Source organism: Hesperophylax consimilis, chromosome 1 (assembly GCF_061612785.1).
Source record: "Hesperophylax consimilis isolate HC1 chromosome 1, BYU_Hcon_1.0, whole genome shotgun sequence".
NCBI classification, from domain to species: Eukaryota; Metazoa; Arthropoda; class Insecta; order Trichoptera; family Limnephilidae; genus Hesperophylax; species Hesperophylax consimilis.
In genome coordinates, this window is record NC_142836.1 from 9,907,218 (window position 1) to 9,929,357 (window position 22,140).

At 35.8% G+C, this 22,140-nt stretch overlaps 2 protein-coding genes across 2 annotated transcripts in view; both read left to right on the forward strand.

The window, feature by feature from the left end:
• Positions 1–6,905, forward strand: part of LOC149426247 (frizzled-10-A-like) — a 31,592-nt gene extending 24,687 nt beyond the window's left edge. The window contains exon 2 of the mRNA XM_089636223.1: positions 5,095–6,905. Coding sequence (XP_089492349.1) covers positions 5,095–6,615 — 1,521 coding nt within the window. The 3' untranslated portion in view covers positions 6,616–6,905. The remainder of the gene's footprint in view (positions 1–5,094) is intronic.
• A 4,794-nt stretch (positions 6,906–11,699) lies between these two features.
• On the forward strand, positions 11,700–20,278 carry Hap40 (Huntingtin-associated protein 40 kDa). The gene is made up of 6 exons (XM_089636235.1): positions 11,700–11,857; positions 11,932–12,181; positions 15,926–16,151; positions 18,373–18,454; positions 18,535–18,659; positions 18,752–20,278. The coding sequence occupies exons 1-6, from the start codon at positions 11,793–11,795 to the stop codon at positions 18,922–18,924; spliced, it is 921 nt and encodes a 306-aa protein (XP_089492361.1). The 5' UTR covers positions 11,700–11,792; the 3' UTR covers positions 18,925–20,278.
• Positions 20,279–22,140: the final 1,862 nt, after the last annotated feature.

Genomic DNA, 22,140 nt, shown 5'->3' on the forward strand with positions numbered 1-22,140 from the left:
TTTTTTAATATGTAGATAGGTACTATCGCAAATTTATTTCGTCCTAAATATGCTTTCGAAAACAAACTGTTACATCCCTACCAATATGATTCATAATTCATTCGAAATTGTTATTTCTTTCCGGTTGTTTACATTATTTTATGAGTTTGACAGCCATTTCGCTTTCCGAATGTTCTGCCTGTTAAAATGTTATATCCAACCAACTTAAAGATTATATCTGATTTTTTTAAACCTTCACTACAATATATAAATTAGTCGTCAAAGAAAATGCTTTTTTTAACTCGATGATTTAACGTCATTTTTCTACGACTCTTGGCATCGCGACAATATTGTCCGAAACATTGATCCGCAGTTTAAAGATTCTTAGATCAATATGTAAAGAGTTGAACATTTTAAAATGTTTTCAATGTAGCGCCTTCGGTTGGGAAAATATTCAATACAAACACCGGCCCTCCTTGTACAGTCACCGGCAATGTTTACGATACACTTTTTTTCTGCAGTGGCCGACATCACAGGCACCGCTGGCTCTGTGTGCCCAGTGTGCTTTCTGTCGAATAAACAAACACCGAACCCGACCAGAGGGGTATTTCACCGTCTGAAGTGCGCCTCAGCACCTACCGGCGCAATCGAATTTATTTATTTATCGAAGTCATCGAGGTCAGAAATTAAAGTTTTGTATTTAATAAAAAAACGTCGCCAGGACTAACTAGTTTGATCCATCAACACAAAAGGAAAGGGTTGTGATCGGTGGTGGCGTCGATGATGATAGATGACTCAAAGCTATGAGTACCTACCAAAGTATCATGATTCGTTGGTTCTATGGCAACTCAGGACAGTGGCAATTCAACACACTTTTGAAAAGTGATGTAAAGTTGTAAAGTAAACAAAACTGTCCTTAAACCCTTAGAATAAGAATATACATCTTACTTCAGTTTAAACCTAACCTAACGTATCCTAGTTCTTTCATCACTTTGCATGTCTTTATATCGCTTTTCAAGAGTGTGTTGAAATGCCACTGTCATGAGTTGCCCGAATACCTATTAGTTTTATCTTTTCTGAAGTAGTTAGATACCTACCCACAAAATTTTATTGTCTATTAAAATGGAAAATTATAGACTAAGCATCAATCAAAATTGAGATATTATAGGTAGGTACCTGCCTAAATGTAAATAAAATATTATTTACGCGCGTTCCATGGGTAGCTACCGAGCTTCAAAGCAATCCGAATGAGTATTTTTCGCCCGATATAATTTCATGGTTTGTTTGAAGTATTTTTTAATGGAATTCACTTCTTTTGATGTTGATTTACATCTATTCCCGGGTACGTTGCCATCTGGAAACCATTCAGCGGTTAGACTGGGACTCGGGGGCAATGTTATCTCAATATAATACACTCAACTTGCACCGAGCTCCACCTATTCACTATTACACAGTTCTATAGGGACGTGCCTTTTATTATTTTTACTTCATTATTATTTTTTTTTTATTCAATAAAAAAATTTACAATTTGTGATATACACACAGACATATGAATATAATACATACATATAGTATATATAGGGTGTATCGGCACGTACCCGACAATCTTTAACCAGCGATTCCTTAGCATATTTGGAATAAAAAATCTTATGGTCACTTTGCTGTCCGGTAACGTTTTTTTTAACAAAAAATTTATTATTCATATTTTCACCACATGTCACCACTGTTTTATCCTTTGTCAAAGTTTGAAAACCCATCTGGCAAATATTTTATTCGAATTCCGTTGAATAATGCACGTGTGTACCTATATTGGCGCTCTTTTACAATCACAACGAAATGGCACGGCACCATTCATCTCATTTTTAACTATTATTATTTAGTGTGTGCGAAAGAGCGAAGACGCTTTTTGACATACTTGCTTATAACAGCTGTTGAACACGAAACGCAATGCCAATGACAGTGATGTAGTGTGGAAATTTTAAATTTTTTGGTTTTTAATTGAAAAAAAAATGCTACCGGACAGCAAAGTGCCCATAACATTTTTTACTCCAAATGTGCTAATGAATAGCTGGTTAAAGTTTGTCGGGTTAGTGCCGATACACCCTGTATATTTCACTAGTAATAAGATAAAAGATATTATGATATGATTAATATTTATTATTTTTCAATGTTCTCCCATAATAAGCAATTGCTTGTGTGTATGGGATGAGGTATTATTTGTTTAGTTTCTTAGATTTTTATTTTGTTTTTAAAATTTTTGTTTTTCTTTTATTCAGGTTCAGGTTTTCAGTATATTTTTTTAATTGTGTTTTGAATTCTTTGAAACTATCATTTAGTGATCTTATATTTTTATTATAGATGCGTTGCTTTAAAACTGACTCTTTCTAGAAAATATGAACACAAATCCATACCTACTAGCTTTCCACCCGGCTTCGCCAGAGTTTTCAACACTTTTTTTCTAATTACAAATTGAAAAGCTCGAACGAACCAATATGACGTCTTGTTTTGTTTGAAATTTGTCTCTAAGCTAAATGTGAGATAAAATAGTTGCGTTAAATTTTAAATTTTAAAAAAAAATCTTTTAAAATTTTATAACGCTTACAGATAGGTCCGTTAGAAGTTTTGCTGCTTTAGATAATATCATCTAAAATATGTTATTGTTATTCCTAGTTTAGCTGCGGTGCAGTTAGATATTATGTACTTGTGTCGAGACAACGTTTATCCAGCAATGATGATAGTCAATTTAAAGATCCGCCATTATAATTTAGCGGCAGTCGGCGAATGCAAAAAAAGTCCGGCCCGGTCATTAAGAGTTCTTATTCCTTTCATAATTATATAGTCGGACCATTTGACAATGTCCTTTGAGGTTTCTCACGTCCGACATTCGGTCGCAGACCAACCGCTAAATTTCGAATTAGCCCTGGCAAAAAATTACGAACCCTCCTCTGCTCAACTGCTTTTTACGGTTTCTGTCGGGAATTCGGACTGACTGTCCTCTAGGAACCGTCCTTTACTTTTTCTGTCCGTCCTTCAAAAGCATCATTGCCTCTGCTCCTTGTTATAAAAATGAAAGAATACAAACATTAAAGCTAAACCAACAACTCAACGCCTTTCAATCTTCGACTGCCCCAAATCCTAGTAATAAAAAATAAGCGTATTTTGGAAACATCAAATATTTTAGGAGAACACCGCCATGTTTTCAGTAATAAAATCTTAATACAATGTCGTACGCTTTTCTTTATATTAAGATCTATCTAATTAATGATTTCATTCAACACTATGATAAATCAGTCATACATAAAGTATGGGTTGTTTCGGAAAATTTGATAATTCTTCAAATTTCAAAGTTAATTTTCACATTCTGTGAAAGGTTTTTTCAAGTTCTGTTATTATTTCAGTTCTGTCAAGCGACTAGCCTACAATGATATAATAACAGAACCCGAAAATGAACGTTGAAATTTGATGAATTGTTCTAATTGTCCGAAACAACCCGTCCTAAGATAGGTAACGCATGAAATTAGGAGGCATTTCCGTTGGACCATCACTTTTGTCCACTATTTAATTGTATGAAGTCACACGATGAGTGGGTTTTTGTTTTGATGTAGGCACATTGCTCTTTTAAAATAATAAGATTGTCATTTTCATTTGTTCAAATGCAAAATGCGCGATGCAGCAAGTCGGACGAAGTCCCGTTTCGCTGAGAAGATACAGGCCTCGTGTGCAGAAAGACGGCGTGGATTCCAGCGGAAAATAAACAACCAAGCCGAAGACAAAAGATCCCGCGAGATTCATCTGTTTTTATTTCTCCTCCGATGTCCTTCGTCCGACTTCTTGACGTGCATCCGTCCAAGTCCCGGCTGTCAGCGTCCAGGGGAAAAAAACCAAAAACTGTCCCGCCAGCGAAGGCAACTTCAAACAAAATAAACACAAATCAACGGACCATTGGAAAATTTTGATTCATCGTAACTCTGAGTTGAAATTTTAACTAAGTTTTATCGAGAATAGTAGTAGATGCGACATCTCGTGGATAACTGAACATATTTTATTGAAATAATATCGTACCGTTTATGTTTTATGTTCCTTATTTTTCAGAGCTCGCTGTTTAATATTTTATTTTAGTCTAGGTTTATGGTATGCTAAAATTGAGAGATAGTATCAGTTTGTAAAGTAAAGCCGTTTATTGATGGTTATTAATGACTCGCTTGATTAATAAATAAACACCGCGTCTCGAGGAATGGTGCGAAATGACGAACTGAAAATACGCAGACTTGCTTTGTTTACAGTTTGCACGATTCGGGCTCCGAAATGATCAAATTATCTGTTTGCCTGTCGAAGAGGCGCCAAAATTCTTTCTAGCTTAAATCTCCATTTTTAAGTGCGGTTATTTTTTTCATTTTCGCTCTGATAGATTTAAACAGCCGTATCTTCCTGTAATTAAATTAACCATACACGTTTTTTAAAGCGAGCTTCGCTAGTTAAACAATTGAAAATGTTCTCGAATAACATGCACAAGCTTTTAAGTCTTTTCCCTCTACTTTTGTTATTATCGGAGATTATTTTTTACCTCAGAGTGCTTTCAGATAAAATTGACAAAATTTATGACTCGCGCATACATTTAGGTCTTAAAGAGGGCCGATTGCTTGGTTTTAATTAAGGCCATTGGACATTAAGGGGCAATTATCCGGACTGACTGTGATTAGCTCAGCAGGACCGTACCTACTTACCCTGCTTTAAGTCCTTATCATACCGCCTGCCCTCTCTGGCCTGGCCCCCCTGCCCCTTGGCCCTTCACATCTCGCATTGCTCAACATAAATCTTTAAATTTCTCGGAACTCGTTTTAAACGTTTGATGAAAAAGTCGCGCTCCTTTTGAAAGCTCTTATTTCACCGCGGAATCTTTCTGAAGAAAGGGTAATTGTCCCCCTAGCCCGCTCACCAAAGTTGTTGCATTGCGAGATGATTCCTTATTCACCATGTGAAAAAATGCGCCCTTAATTTTATTAAGTTCTATACCAAAAGCTTTATAGTTGGTACCTACCTACTTAAATAGCTGAGATCTTGCCAATTCATTATTTATTTTTCTTTTTACTAATTTATATTTTTTGTTGATTTCAGCTCCAGATGTATTTGCCTCTCGTTCAGGCCAGATGTTCCACTCACCTCCGCTTCTTCCTGTGCTCCGTGTTCGCCCCCCTCTGCTCGGAGTACGTCAGTGGAGCCATCTCTTGCTGCCGCTCCGTGTGCGAGCAGGTCCGCTCCGACTGCCTGCCCGTCATGCAGAGCCTCAACATTGACTGGCCGCAGCTTTTCAATTGCTCTCGCTTCCACGATTCTGATAAGCACCAACTGTGCATGCAGATCCCCAACAACACAGAAACTCAGCACAAGCAGGAAGAGGAAGAGGAAAGCTGGACTTCAGGAAACCCAAAGAAGTGGATTGAAAACTTTCCCAACCACTTTCGCAATTCTGGAGATAAACTGGCACACGGTACCTACCCGACACAGTGCCCTCCTAACTTCGCCAGGTCCAGAGATTCTTTGACCTTCACCTGCGCACCCAAGTGTGGAAAGGATGCCTACTACAGGATGGAGGACAAGAATTTTGCGGAAGCTTGGTTTACTGGCTGGGCTTGGCTTTGTTTCTTATCCACACTCTTCACTTTGCTGACTTTTTGCGTAGATTCAACTCGATTTCGGTATCCTGAAAGACCGATCATATTTCTGGCAATGTGTAACAATTTTATCTCCATCGCCTACATTGTAAGAGGATCATTTGGATCCCGGAGATTGAGCTGCACAGAACCAACCGACGATAGAGATAGCTATGTAGCTGTGGATGGCCTAGAGAGTGCCCCGTGCACCTTTCTGTTCCTGACATTGTACTATTTCAGCATGGCATCTAGTGTGTGGTTCCTCAACCTTGCACTGTCGTGGTATCTGAGCGCCGCCAAGAAATGGTCAACAGAAGCACTGGAAAATATTGCTTCGTACTTTCATGTTGCAGCTTGGACTTTGCCCGCAGTGTTTGCTGTAGCGGCGTTAGTTCTTCGCAAGGTTACTGCGGATGAACTGACAGGGCTCTGCCAAGTTGCCGATACGGCGACAGTCCCTTTCCTCGTGATTCCACACACCAGTTTATTATTTGCCGCCAGCCTTGTGGCCTGTCTTGGCGGTGCTGCCCTGATTGAAGTTAGAAAAGCTGTGAAAATGGTTGGAAGGTCCACGTCAAAACTGGAACGATTGATGTCAAGATTGATAGTCTTCGGATTGCTCTACATAATACCATCGCTAGGTTGCTTGGCTTGTAGCTTATATGAATCATTCAATAAAACTAAATGGCACTCCATTTCCTTGCTGGCTGCCTTGGAGTGCCAATTTCAATCTGGGTGTCCGCAGATTTCTTCTACGGGTTCAGGGGTGGAAATAGCTCTTTTGAGATTGTTCCTGTCCTTGGCGGGGGGAGTCACGACTGGCATGTGGGTTTGGTCAGGGAAGACCTGTCGAATTTGGGGATCCTTATTCACAAAGGCTCCAAAGAAGCCTCTTGCTGGGTACAGAGCTGAAGTAATTCCAGTGATCCTGACTATGCCTAAGAGAACATTCAATAGTAGACCGATACATATGTCTCGCGTGTGATGAGTTCACAATGAACATATTATGTGCCTGCCTTGTGAAATTCTATAGAAACTATCTGATGTGTATATTATAATATTTATTGTTAGGGAAAGTTCATGTGATTCAACTATGGGATGAAATTTTGAAAAAAATCCCATAGATTATAGACATTTTGTTAGTGCCTTAAGTTTACCTGTGTATTATAAATACTCTAATTTACAAGAATGTAAATATCATAAACTTTTGTCTTCTGTGAAGACTTTTATTATTATGTAAGTACGTTTATTTCTCTGTGGAGAAATCTGAAAATAAAAAGCAAATAATTATATGGATTCTAATTTAATCAATCTCCTGAACAAATTTCTGCAGCATTCATTTTTTTATAGAAAACCTCCAAGAGATATTAAGGTATGTATGGCTGTCAAAATAAAGTAAAATTAAGAAAAAATCATTAATATACGATTTAACATTATGATAACCATTAACCAATACAATTATACATTCTCCATACAAATACAAATATCCTAATGTACATACATGCATTTACCTTAGTCCGTCATCCCATTGGGTCAGTAGGGGTAAGGAATCGACATAAACCGAAGACCCTGCACAAAACGCAAAAAAAGCTGCAAACCGTAGAGAACTTTACTTTTCTGGGAAGGGTCTTCAGTTGATTTATTTTATTTTTTATTCATTTTACGCCCGTAGGGCTTTTACATACGTATAAGTAGGATAATTTTGACATGTTGCATAAGTTAGAACAAATAGAAGAAATAATATAAATAAGATTACAATAAACAAAAAATATGTGCATTCATGAAATAAAAATAAAAAATATTTTTTTTATAAAGATACAGTGATCAGATGGTTTAACAAGGAGATAAACAAAGGTTTAAGAATAGGGTTGGAACAGATTTTTAATATGATTCACAAAATTCACTAAGTCAACATTAAACATATCAATATAACCTAAGTATTGATTTCCCTTAGTGTGAAACCTCTGTATCGAAGAATTAGCAATGTGGTTGCGCTTCTACACACTGCGGTGGAATAGAGTATTGTGTCTTATTGTTCTAATGTTTAAGTTTATAAGTTGCAGGAGTTCGAAACAGTTTAATTTAGAGTTTCGTATTTTAAATAAGAAAGTTAAGTCTGTATTCTAATGTATGAATTTTTAGACTATTTAATAGGAAAGGATAATTTATGTATTCTAGCGGGAAATTTAATTAAAAATTATGAAACATAGAATTTATTTTTGTATTTGCTCAATGTTATTAATATGATTTGTTTAAGAGGGAAAACCAAACTACTGAGTTGTATTCGATTAGGCTTCTGACTAGAGATATGTATAACAGTTTTATGGCTTGTATGGAATTAATGTTTATGTCGATTTCTTACCCTTAACATCCAATGGGACGGCATGCTTATAACTGGTTACCTATCAGTTGATAAACAATATAAGAATTGATTATCTTTATGGAGATATTTTCTGGCTGAACTAAATAGAAGTTGACAGCAAAATAGTATATTTTTCTCCGAGTTTACATGCATATAATTTTAAATGTCCCTATTTTGGAAATATCAATAAGCTGTGTATACACATATATTCATGCCCACCAGTTTGGCTCGTCGTTGCTTCCACACGCTCAAGCAGTTTGACACAAGACACAAAACATATTCCACCAAGACGCTCAGCCGAATGGCAAATTTTGGTCGAACGTCGAGCAAGAATTACGTCCATTGAATATTTTTCGCATCGAGCCGTTCACTTGATATCGAACAAAAAAGGCTTTGAATGAGAAGGTACACATTAAGACATGTCTGAATGAGCGTAAAACCATCAAGCATCAACAAGTGTGGGTACATAGCTTTGCAGGGAAATCTGTGCACAAAAGTATTATAATCTCTTGTAATCTTTTTTTAATCTGGCATTACAAATGAAAGCTAAAACTTGGAAAAAAAGGATGAAATTTTAGGGGCAGTTGAATCACAGAATTTGAATAATCCATCAAATTTTAAAGTTACTTTTCAAGTTCTGTGAAAGTTCTATTCAAGTTCTGTTATTATTTTTTACTACTATGTATTTAGTTTGGTGAAACAATTGCCCCACAATGGAATAATAACAGAAATTTTACAGAATTAACTTTGAAATTAAATTTGGTGAATTGATTAAATTCTCTGAAACAGCTTGGCCGTAAAAATGTCTATTAGAAAGGTAGTTCAACATGGCGCAAGTTTGGTTGCCAATCATAATAACAGATATTTCTCATTTGCATGTAATTTTTTCGGAAGTGTTAACAAAACAAGTTCGATATTAAATTCCCTATGAATATGGATAAAGAATCATCTCCTTTCAGGAATTACCAGAAATTTCTAAACAACGTTTGATCACACAGAGTATTATTATTTTCATGATTTATTGATTATCTCATTTTGGTGTTGCTGTTTAAAACCATTTAAACGATTGCAGCGCCCAAGGATCATAGAAAATATATTTAACAAGGTTCGCTCAAACAGGCACCTTTCGGAAAAAGCGCTTTATGCCGCTCGAAAGCTCGTGACGTAGCTTGAAGTCCAATTTGAGTCCGAAAGGAACGATCTCCTTCACTTTTCACTATGTATAATGATATTATTTCTTGGTAAATCTAAGTTAATTTCCCCGCACATTGTACAAGGAAGACATAACGCATTATCTCTGAAATGGAATGACATTCGGAGTTGGATTACAGTCAATACAATGTAGATTTTTTAACAGTGACGATAAGGTATACAGTAGTGAATGGAATTTCCACCTCAAATTAGTATACTACATTTTACAACCTTAAAACTTTAGTTAATAGCTTGATGTAAGCCAATAAATATTATTTTTGGTATATCTTTCCACGGACTTAGGTATGTAGATTTGTACATACCACTACATACTTTGAATACATCACCAATACTAACATATAACTACTGTTGAATTTGGCAGCCATCTCTGATCTGGAGCCGCAAAATACTTAACCAACAGATTGCAATCTTTAGAGCACAGGTATCAGGTGTGAATTCAGTCCTTGATATATCGGTATTTAAATGGAAGATGCTCTGAGGAACTACCGTCATTTATCCCTCCAGCACCGGTGCATAGTCAGGAAACACTCTAAATATGTGGTTGATATTATTTATATCATGAGAACGGGTCGTTCTTGAGTTTATCGGTTCAGCTGTGGAAAGATCTTCGTGTTACACCCTTCCTACAACATGGGTCTCTTCAAGACCTGTGTTCAAAACCTCATCTTCTCTTAAAGATCCACCACACAGCATCTCTAAAGATGAGAATAACAAGATAACTCCTGAGGGAAGTTATTTTCCTCTGGGTCTCGTGTGTAGATTAATGTTAAAAAATTCTTGTATCTTTAATGATGTTAAAATTTGGCTTATTGTTTTGTAAATAAATTGTATTATTTCATATAGCTCTTATTAAAAGAGTTTCGGCTATTTCGGTATTAGGAAATGAGGAAGAGAAGAATAGAGAAGTATCTGGTTATTCACATACGGTCACCAAATATGGCTAAAGCCATGTTATAAAGCGAGCCGAACACCCTTGAGGTGATTTTGCACAAAAACGGCGCTATACAAATCATCCAAATATTATTATTATTAAGTATGTTTTGATTCTGAATGGTGGTTTTTCACAACTCTCTCCAAGGTGATACTGAAAGTATTTATCACCCTGTGCGACTCTTTGTATGAATAAAATAATGCTCAACACTTTCCATGTCATACATATCCTTTCATGGGGTCCATGATATTTCATCAAAATGAAAATTCAACACACCTTTAAAGCAGCGCCCTCCATTTTTGTCAAAGTTATTTTGACAATCTTGTACCTATTACCTAATATGAAAACGGTTATAATTTATAAATAATGGGAAATTTCTAAAACGAACATGGCAAGTTAATAGACGAAGAATCAGGGAAGCTCCAGGAAAATATGACAGTCAAATCAATAGAATCATGAGACAATATAAAATGAATTTTAAGAAGCAAGAAGTGTGTGGTTCCATCCTCTCTGCCTAGGTAGTTATTTAGTTAAAGGTACATAACATTTGCAATAGCCAGATTAAAATACTAATAATATGCAATTCCCTTAGTTTCCTCTTCTTCAACTCCCTCCCCTCCCCACTACCCTCAGTCTCACAACCAGTGGCGGTTTTCGCTTATGCGGTGAACCCCCATTAAAAAGATGATAAAATTTATTTATTTAAGACAAACTTGCATTAAAATAATATTGGCACATTATAAACAGTACGCTATGTATTAACATTAAAAAAGAGGTAGAAGACCAACCCAGTATTCCCATTTTATGCATTATAGAATCAGCACGAAATGCTTCATACAAAAAATCCAAACATCACAATCGCCCTGACGGTGTTATCGTAAACTTATGACAAATTAACATTATCCTAGTGCGCTGCGAAGCATGATGTTTGATGCCACGTTACTTCTGGAGATTGACAGATGGCGCAGCCGGCCGGTCTTTGGGCACAATAAGGGTGCAAGTTAATTGTTATGTTTTGGTATAACATTCTATAGTAGTTGTAGTAAATTTTTGTACATTCTTGTTTTCTTGTTCCTGCATTTCTCCAGCATCTGTAAATCTACTAGTAAAATGAACAAATTTTAATGTATCTATTACTTATGTTTTCGTAAATGCCGTATTGTCTTAGTCACTAGTATCGTTAATATTGCGTTGAGCTTTCTCCAGTATACAGCGACAACAACAGTAAATACATTTTGATTAAATATATATTATCTTCTCTTGAATTTCTGAACCCACAGTTGAAAGACCACTGAAAAACCGCCACTGCTCACAACATACACCAAAATTGGGGATTCCATGGTCCCACTGGCTCTAGATGGTTGGGAGCAGTTGAGACTCTAGTGCGGTATTTACACATAATTTAAAAAAGACTTCAGAAATTGCAATGAAACAACATACCCCGATAAAAGAGTTTATAAGGCTGTTGACTGTTGATTAGGCACCCAAAATTATTAAATTCTGGCAGCACAGAATTTGTCAGTTCGTTTCGTGACATATCTTCTATGGATCTTAAACACTGACACGCAACTGACACCAACTGACACTGACAGTTGGATAATGGTTGGATAGTCAAAACACCTAACAAAGTTATTATTTCTAGTAATAAAAACCCAAAATGTCTACAGACTTGGGCCCAGAGTTTCTAGAAAAATACACTGCGATCGAAAATAATCTGAAAAAGTTTGTACATCCTGGATTGTTTTATTATTTGTAAATAATTAAAAAATAACAACCTAAGTTTTTAAACTTTTCAGGCGATTTATGAGGAAACCAAATATATCTGAAGCCACCGAGGAATTTAGCAATTTGGCTGTACAATGTGAACTGGCCGAGCAGCCACCATTTGCTGGAATATGTTATTTGGAAGCAGCAAAGTGCGAGAGCTCTATTGGAAATACTGTTGGCTCTGCGGAGTATCTCCTGATGTCCGCAAGACAGTTCATGAAGGCGGAATTAAAATTAAGATCATTAAAATGTGTTAGTCCTGGAAGAGAAAACTTGGAGGTAAGCTTGTTCAGCAGCTAATAATAATACAACGGCCTAATTCTAATTAACTATGACTTCATCTATATGAGTGTGAATGCCACAGAATGAGCAAACGGTATATGTATGTATTATATTACTATGTACTAGTATTATTTCAATTCCCGCATCAAAATCCTTCTTTAAACATTGTATAATATATGGAAAAATGAGGCCTGTGATAAATAATGAATAGGCCACTGCAAAGCTGGTGCAAAACCAGTGCCGTCCATTAGGGAAATATAACTTAACATTTAATGACAAAGAACGCATACCCAGAGGCGGCTATGGAGGTCCAGAAGTGTAACACAATCAAAAAAAATTATTATTAAATGTTAATACACATTTAATGCATTGTGAATATTATAAAAATGCCAATGTGTGTAATTAATTTGCCGGTACCCACCTATTCTGTAGCCGATAGTACATTATTGTTTAATTTAAGATTATTTTTATCTAATTATTTACACATATAACTATTTTTTTTTCTTTGAAAGATATGTTCCTATTAAAAGTTTTAAATCACTCCAATCTCAGTCCATTGTTTATAAGTAGACTTAAAAAGTAAACAATGATAAATATTATTTTGCGAACTAATATTCAAGATTCAAGATGGCTATCGTTTATCACACAAAAACTTTAGACTGACATTTTGTTCACATCTCCCTTAATAGCTTAATAATCTTAGGTCGTAGATATCTCTATCTCACCATGGTCATGTCCAAAAACCCCTTTAAAATAAATTTTGTATGACACTAAGCATACGTCAGACATGATGGTGTTTACCTCCTTTTTCTGTATAGCAAAGAGAAAGAAAGGAGATAGTTTGGGGACAAAATTTAAAGTGACCCACGGTAGGTATATGCAATAGCTTATCATTTGGAAGCTAGATGGCACTGGAACCTGTTATTTCGGAACGAATATTAAAACTATATTAATAATCAGGTAGTTAGTTAAATCCATTTCTATATTAATATCATTGCAGGATATTTTTGGGAGGTCATTGACCAAATAACCCCCATAGTAGAGTCGCCACTGCCCATACCGGTTTAAGCATGCGATGAATCGAGTATGTTGTCAACAATAAAAGTTTATTTGCTTATAAACGACGTGCAAATTTTTCTTGAAGCAGTCTATTTAATTTTAGTACATTTTATCTCAACTCCTTCCGTGGTCAAGGGGTAAGCCTCCCGACAAGCAATCCGAAGGTCGCGCGTTCAAATCCCGGCGTTCGCAAGTAAATTTTATTTGATGCATTTGTGTTATTTTACAATTTATTAATTTAAAATAGTATACAGGGAGTCCGGAGGCAAAGTGCACCAACTTCAAGAGGTTTCTATGGAAAAATATTTTTGTATGGGAAAAAAAATAATATTATTAAAAAAGTTATTTAATTTTTTTGCTTCTACCATCATGTAGAATCACCTCCCGAAGTTTGTGCACTTTACCCCCACACACCCTGTATAGTATACTTGCGGAGAGTGAAAGAGAGGAAGATACTCTTAAGTACCTATTGCCCTGATATAAGACCACCATTCGGAATTGAAACATTACTTGAAATAGCTTTCGCCGTGTTTGGTGATAAGATCTGATTAACCAGGTACCCCCCACCTTCCTCTTCCCTATCTACAATTGGGGATGCCATAGTCTCACTGGCTCCAAATGGTTGGGAGCAATTGGAACTCCTGTGCGGTATTCACATTAAAAAAGTTAAGTTTACTTCAGTCATCTGTTTCTGACATATCAAATATTGGTCCCTGAATATTGAGGGAACATCTCACTCAAAAGTCGATTTCTTATATACCTACTCACCAAATATTATGATAATAAATCATTATAATTGCCAATTCTAATTCACCGAAGACATCTGAATAAGAAGTCTCTTTTCTTTTCAATTGAAGAGAAAGAGACGAAAATAACATTGTATAAACATCTACATAATATGATAAACAGCCATATCTTATTTCATGTTTCCACTGGGGAACTGCAGTTTGCAAGCCCAGTGAAGTATTTTTAGCACAAAAAGGGCAAATAGGAGTGTATATTTATTTATTTATTTTAAGGAACATAAAGAGTCTTAATATTAATTTAATATACGGCGGAAAATGGAAAATCAATTATAAATGTTCACACATGGTTGAATTGGTAATATACAACTAAGTATTTAGTGAATGTAATATAAAAAATGGATGTAGAACAAATGTAATAAACCTATTATACAAGAATATATGTGTTTATAAGTATACAGGATGGATAGAGTGGGAAATAGGTTATGGCGTTGGAGCAGGATGGGGGAGGAAAGGGATGAGGGAATGTTGCCGCGCAACTGAAATTATAAAAATAATAAATTAGCAATTTAAAGATAAAATGAATTTAATCATCATGATTTTGTGCTATTCACACCTAAAATGTAATACAATGAACTTCTGTAATGATAGTAACTAGCAGTGAATATGTCAGCATGTATGTCTATATTTGCAAGTTTTTTGTTGTACCAATTCATTTTGATTAGAGTTGGTGTTGCATTTGTCAATATAGAAAATGGTTTTCTGTCTGCTATATGGAAGCGGTGCGTGGACATTTATTTTGTTTACCAACAACTTTTGAGTTAATAATTGAGATTATTTTAGTAAGAATGATTTTAGCCTTTTCATTAAGGCTCATCTTTTATATGTAATAGTTATACCACACTAGTTGGCCAGCTAGTCAATATAATAATACAGCGGGAAGTACTGTCTTATTAACAATTTTTTAATATATAATTTTGGGCAACTCTTCGATACTTGATATTATTTTCCATAAAAAGATACAATTGATCACACAACCTGTAGACTAAAAAGCCGATACATATATTACGCACAAAAGGTTTATTTCGGTATTCTCCGCAGTGAAAACTAATTTATTATTTTTTTAATGATAAACTAATTTTTTATGCTATGCATAAAACCTTGTCTTATAAACATTAGTTTATCATTAAAAAAAATAATAATATTTGACAAGTCAAAAATATTTCACCAACAAATGAAGATATAATATGTCTCGACGCCATCTTGTGAGAAATTTAACACTAACAAAACCTTTCCTACAAAAATAAAGTTGGTTGTTTACAGGTGGAAAAAATATAATAAGCAGTAATTGTTGATTGAGGTACTAGTACATATTGGCGGGTTGGAAATAAGCCGACATAGCTCAGTGGTTTCAGAGCACCTGACCGGACATCAGAAGGCACGGGTTCAATTCCCGTTGGCGGCATTTATTTTTACTCGGGAGATATTTTCAATTTACATTTCAGGCGACTAATTATTGCTTGTTATTTGTTAAAACTAATTTAGTTTAAAAATAATAGTGAATTCATAATTTGGTCAGACCAGACCTCTCGTGGTTTACACCTGCAGCTCCAAAAACTACACTACGATTAAAACGAATTTAACCCATTAAATAAAGATAATTTTATTGTTTTGCCTTTAATAATGAGTGACTCTCGAATTTTTCATTTTGCCACAGCTTTGCCATGTACTAGTAATGAATAGTGTGTATTATTTTTTTATGTAATTCACTCAAGGCAGACTAACTTGACTAACCATTGCAAGTTTCAGTCCTTTTTGTCTAAAAACTGATTGTGTGAAAGGTGAGGCCTACACTGTATAAAGGTCAGGTAGTTGGGTAGTTTGATTAATACTGTTGAATCAAATTGAAATTTAACAATTTTTGACTTGCTGTCTCTAGGCGGCAATCAGTTCCTACTTGCACGCCCACAGCAAGTACCCTGAGAAGTCCCCGCTGAGAGTGGCGGTTATCACGGAGCTGGCGGAGGCCCTGGAACGCCTCGGCCACCACAGCGAGGCCATTCAGTACTACCGCTACTGTCTCAAGGACTACAACTCTGTCCCGGAGACAACCGGCTGTGAACTGAATGTCCTATCCAAAATTGCTACCATATATTTGAAAAAAGGTGAGTGTTTTGTTAAATGAGGCAAATATTGTTTAAATAGTGATTTATTTATTTTATTTTATTGATACATGATTTAGAGAATGTGGTTTTTTGTGATATTTCACCCTCCATGCTACGGATGACCCTGTGTTGTGGTGGGTGAATAATTTAGTGAGGCTTTTTAGCATTGTGGTCTGTACATTTGCTCTGGAGATTGATGGTTCGATTCCAGTCATGGCACTAAGATGTAAAATGAAAGATTTATAGAATATATGTTGGCACTAAGCTAGTATGACCCAGAATTTCAGTTGTTCTTGCTCGCCATGAGAGATATTTAACCCATCCCATCTGAAGTTATTGTGACTGAAAAGATAAGCCGACCATTGTAACAAAGTAAGATTCAATTATGGCGAAACAAACCACGTAGGGCGCCATTGTAACATATTAATATTGTGTCAGCCAAACTACCACGTTGAACGCCATTGTAACAATTAATATAAGTTAAGAACAACAAATACCATATTGTGAGGTAGTTGTGAGAAAGATAGTATTGAAACAACTTAAGAATGTCACAAGGAATCATTTATTGGCAATGAATGAAACATCGATTATTTTAGTTATTATTTACAATTAGATTTAACCAGAACATGAGACTCATAATTTAGGGTTGATAACAATATCTCAAGGGGTGTTGCAGAGATCGAAGATTTAACTTTACCGTTGGAATTAAAATGGTAGCAATTTTATAAGTAAATTAGTGACAAAGGAATACAACGATTATAATCTGACCTGTTTCATAGAAGGGTGCCATGCAAATTAACAATTGTAAATGTAAAATTTATAAAGGATAACGTGATGTCCAGCGATAACAACAGCTAGCTAAACAGGAACAATATGTCCGCAAGATTCCTCCCATAATGTCGCCTGGAGATAATATATTAATGTCTCTAATATGATAATTGTATGCAAGAATTGAAAGAGGTGGGATTGGGCGCGAATTTGAGTAATCTGAGAGTATGTTGCCTGTTGTATGCTGATGATGCGGTGCTGATTGCTAACAGAATGGAAGATCTACAGTCTCTCGTGTCTAGGATGAACGAAGTATGTATGAAGAATGAGTTAATGATGAATGTAAGTAAGTCTAAAGTAATGGTGTTTGAAAGAGAGAGTACGAAAAAGTGTGCAATAAAGTTGTGAATGAGGAATACTTGGAGCAGATGGATGAGTTTGTGTATTTAGGAAGTATGTTTACGGGAGATGGGAAGGCCGACCCATTAACTCCATTAATGGAGGACTGAACGCAGTTGGCGCTAACAAAAAATTATCCAAAGAAGCGAAGCTAGCAGTCCACAATGGAGTGCTAGTACCTACCCTGATGTACGGAAGTGAGTCATGGAACTAGCAGAGAAAGGATGAAAGTAGACTGAATGCTGTATAAATGAGATCCCTGAGACGTATGTGTGGTAAAACCATGTACGATCGTGTGAGAAATGTGGAGATCCGCAACGAGAGCAAGGCTGATGTAAGCGTAATGAGTAAGATCAAGAAAGGGACGCTTAAATGGTTTGGGCATGTTGAGCTAATGAGCGAAGAAAGGAGTGTAAGGAGAATATACGATGCAAATATGAATGGTAGCAGAAGTAGAGGACGCCCGAGGAAGACATGGCACGACCAAGTGAATCAGATACTTGAGTCGGGCCATGTCAAGAGTCCGAATAATAGAAGAGTATGAATGAATGTGAATGAGGCAAGGAGTGTGTGCCAAGACCGAGTTGTTTGGCGGTCCGTCCTCTCTGCTTACCCTTGCGGAAAAACGGCGTGATGGTTAGTTAGTTAGTTAATTTTAATTTATATTATTCAAGAAGAGGATAATAATAATAAGCCCAAAAGAAACATGAAACAGAACGAGACACAGAAAATAAAATGATAACGATCTCAACTGTCTTACCGGGACAACATCTTTATTCACTCAACCGTTGGGACCTAATTATTATAAACAAGGCTATTAACAGGGCATTTGTTTTTTTAAATATTACTATTTTCTAGAGTTTTTCTTTCTTATCAGCAAACATTGCTAATTAAAAAGAAAAACTCTAGGAAAATGCGTAGTCCCGTTATGAATCTCTTGTAAAATACCCATATATTACGTAATGGTATTTTATTTTCCATATTTTTCTTTCCACTTTACGTAGCAGTGGTCCCTACCACACTTGAGTTGTTTATATTGTTGTTTTTTTTTCAGAAAATTATGCAGAGGCGCTAAAAATATTTAAAATAATCGATTCTGCTGCGAAAGTTCTTGATTACAAACACTACATTCAGAGGTAATTACAATATTTAAAAACTTGCTGGTAACATTCTTGTTACAAGAAGTACTATTTATTATTTTTTTCCACTGTTTTAGGTGTGAAGTGAACATTCTTTTGCTTTATCTTATCGTTCAACCATCTCCTGACAATGTTACAACGGAAGCCAATCTGGTTAAAAGATACACCATTGTAAGTGATGAAGAACCGTGTCTAAATGAAGGTATGTTGCTATTATTTGAAAAATGAATTAATAGATTTGCCTAGATTAGTTTTATGAGAGAGAATATGAAACATTACTGTTCTTTCTTTCAGAATATCCGATTCACCCTGAATTATTCCTGCACCTGCAATCTGTATTATTTGCCTGTAAAACTAATGACATCAAAGCACTCATTAACTTGAACACAGAAATGAAAGATTTCCTTACGATAGAACAAATGGACTTGATGCAAATGCTGATAGAAACTTATGAAACAATGACATAGATGGCTGCCTATTATTTTTAATGTTGATGATGAATAATTTAAAAGTGAATCCATCAGGAGAAAAATTATCTGCTTACTCGCTTGGGTCTTTCCGCCGAACAGGTTAAAAAGTGTTTACGCTTTCATATTTACTATATTATTAGCATAAGTGGCTTTTATTTGGGCATTACTAAAGTTTTAACTTTAAAAAAGCTTCATGTGAAAATCTTTAAATCTTTCCGAAATAATCAATATTTTGGGGTCCACAGAAGTGATTTTTGGAAATCGCGTTAATACTTTTTAACCTGCTTGGGGGAAGCGTATTTCCTTTTGCGTGTTCAATAGGAGACAGAAATACAGTTTAGAAAGAGAATTAACGTAAGAAACTCGGGCATGTTTCAAGGTAATATTACTGTACTGCCTCCTATTGAACACGGTAAAGGAAATACGCTCGGGGGAATGACCCAGCTACTATTATTTACATTGAACCGTGGGTGTCGTGGGGCCGATCCTCTGCTTTATCCCTCAGGCTGATTTGTTCGCTTTTTGGAACAACTCATATGGTCTCATAGAAATCTTTTTGTCTCCCTTACTGTCATGGTGTAAAATATAATCTAAATGGTGTTAGAAAGAGGAAACACCACACTTTATATTCAAATTTGGAATTAAACCACAGAATTTTTTTTTATTTTATACCTATATGAAACCAAAGATTCCAGTCACAATTTAAGAAAAATTTATGAAACTTTTTTTTAATTGTTTTTAAAGTACATAATGTTTATAATGCAGTAACATTTATTTCGTATATTATCTGCTGTCATCCAATTTCAGAGAAATGCTTAAATATCCATGTGTAGCGTGCTTAAAATATTGATAGAATGCATTGTCATGGACAATGAATCTTGCCGAGTTTCAGCTGGATCGGATGTCGGGAAGTGGGTTAATTTCCGCTTCCAAGATTTGCATTCATTCATTCCCGAGAACGAAAGTGAAATTCAAAAACATGTATTTAAAAATTATTGGAAGGAGATATCAACCACATGTTAGTTTTCCAGTTGCATAAACTGACTCTCGGTGCCTGATCCAAATGCCTCTTATGCATTCCTCACGCCGTATATATTAAAATTGTAACTATAGGTCTCATGGATAAAAGAATTTCCAATAAATACATAAATAACTAACATAATGTTTAATTTTCCCATCCTGAAATCAGAAGAGAGAGAACTTCATTCCTAAACTGCATTCTCAAGCATCTTTCGGTAAATTTTTAACAAGTATAAACCAAGTCTGCTTTTTAGATATGCTGCAAAAGATTAGAAAATAAAAATATCTTGCTGTTGATTTTATTTTACTTTTTTGTGGATACCGCACAAGTGTCCCAACAGTCTGGAGTCAGTTGGACTATGGCATCCCCAATTGGGTAAAGCTGCGAGGCTGAAGGAAGTGGGGAGAGGAAGAGAAGGGTTGGAAAGTACCTGGCTATTCAGATTTTGTCACGAAACAGTCATATTCCGCCTTATTCCTTGGGACAGTTACGGCCCTATTGCAATGGGACACCATATTGGTGTCTGAGTGAGCTGACATACATTTTACTGGTTGGCAAGTTTCAGGCACCAAATTGTGAGGACACCGAGTTAGGGACCCTCCACAGAGCGCTATACAATTGGTTTTGTGTCCCAACCTTTAGTGCCATCCCAGTGAAACTGGGCTCTTAGTACAAATACTTTATAAAGTTCGCCAAGGTTGTTGTTATAATTTTTTTTTAATGATAAACTAATGTTTATAAGACAAAGTTTTATGCATAGCATAAAGAATAACAAATAATTAGTCACCTGAAATATCAATACAAATTGAATATATCTCCCGAGTAAAAATAAATCAATTTGTATTGATATTCCAGGCAACTAATTATTGCTTATAATTATAAGGTTGTTTCACCTTAAAAAACTGATCATGTTCAAAATGCATGGACTGCCACGATTTTTTTCTATAAGAACTACTGGTCACCGCTTGAAGTTGTCAACATCTATGGAGATTAGGGAGAGTAAGATACGACTACTTGTTTGGTATTGAACTAACAAGCCTTTATTAGAAACACGTAGAACTGACTGATCTCATTTGCATCATAATTTAATAATTATTATTACATTACGATTAATAATTTTAACCCTTTAATTATTAGGAGACCAAATTTGGCCCCAAACATCATACGAAATTGGGTTCCTGATATTTAAAGGGTTTGATGCAAATGAAATCAGTAATTTCTGATGAAAATGATTTTTACCAAAACCCATTGATATTATTGATCCATCTTCTTTGTTGCAACTCATCCATGTCAACACTCCTTGTTGTAAACTCACAAATAATTCATTGCTTTTCCTCAATCAACACTATTTTTATGGGTACCAATCTCCACTTTCTTGAATGTCGAACTCAAGTCAGTGCCTTGAAATTGTTAGTGCCAGTCTAAATGATTTTTGTTTATGGAATAACTTCTTAAATAATGGACTCAACACCTTGTTCAGACTTAGACTTGAATATCATCTCTTATTTATTAACATGTCCTACTTTCGTTTCTGATTCATTAGTTTATTATCAAGTACCGTTCCTTTTATTTTCATCATGTCATATTATGTATATGTATTGTGTAATTGGACATTAGTCCATTAAGGCAGGGGTCTCCAAACTACGGCCCGCGGGCCGTATCCGGCCCGCGACATCTTATGACCAGTGTCATCAAGGACCCGCTACCTTGCTCAGAAGGGGCGAAAACTCCGCGAATTTTTTCGTGCGAATAAATAAATATGCTCGTTGGCGAGGTACTTGGCACCAATACATTGCGTCCACAAGTATCGCGCGAATATATCGAGGATTTTTTTGAAAAATCTTTATTTGATTCGCAATGATATCAAGGTCTGAGAAACGAGTATCAAAAATTATCTTCAAAGCTACGTTATCTAAAGCTATTTTTTCATCCCTGAAAATTCTATTGTCTACCCCCCCCCCGTCCCTAGGACAGAAAATATGGGTGTCTAGAAATTAAAACGGTTTTGGCCCTCTGAACTCACTGGAGTAGTCAATGTGGCCCTCCGGCTAGAAAGTTTGGAGACCCCTGCATTAAGGGACTAGTTAAAGCAAGAGACCCCAAGCGCGGCGCCTGTGCGTCAGGCGCGCGTCCGTCTTTCCCGCTTCCTTTATCTTGTTATCAATGAGTTGGGTACAACATTGCACCCGCCT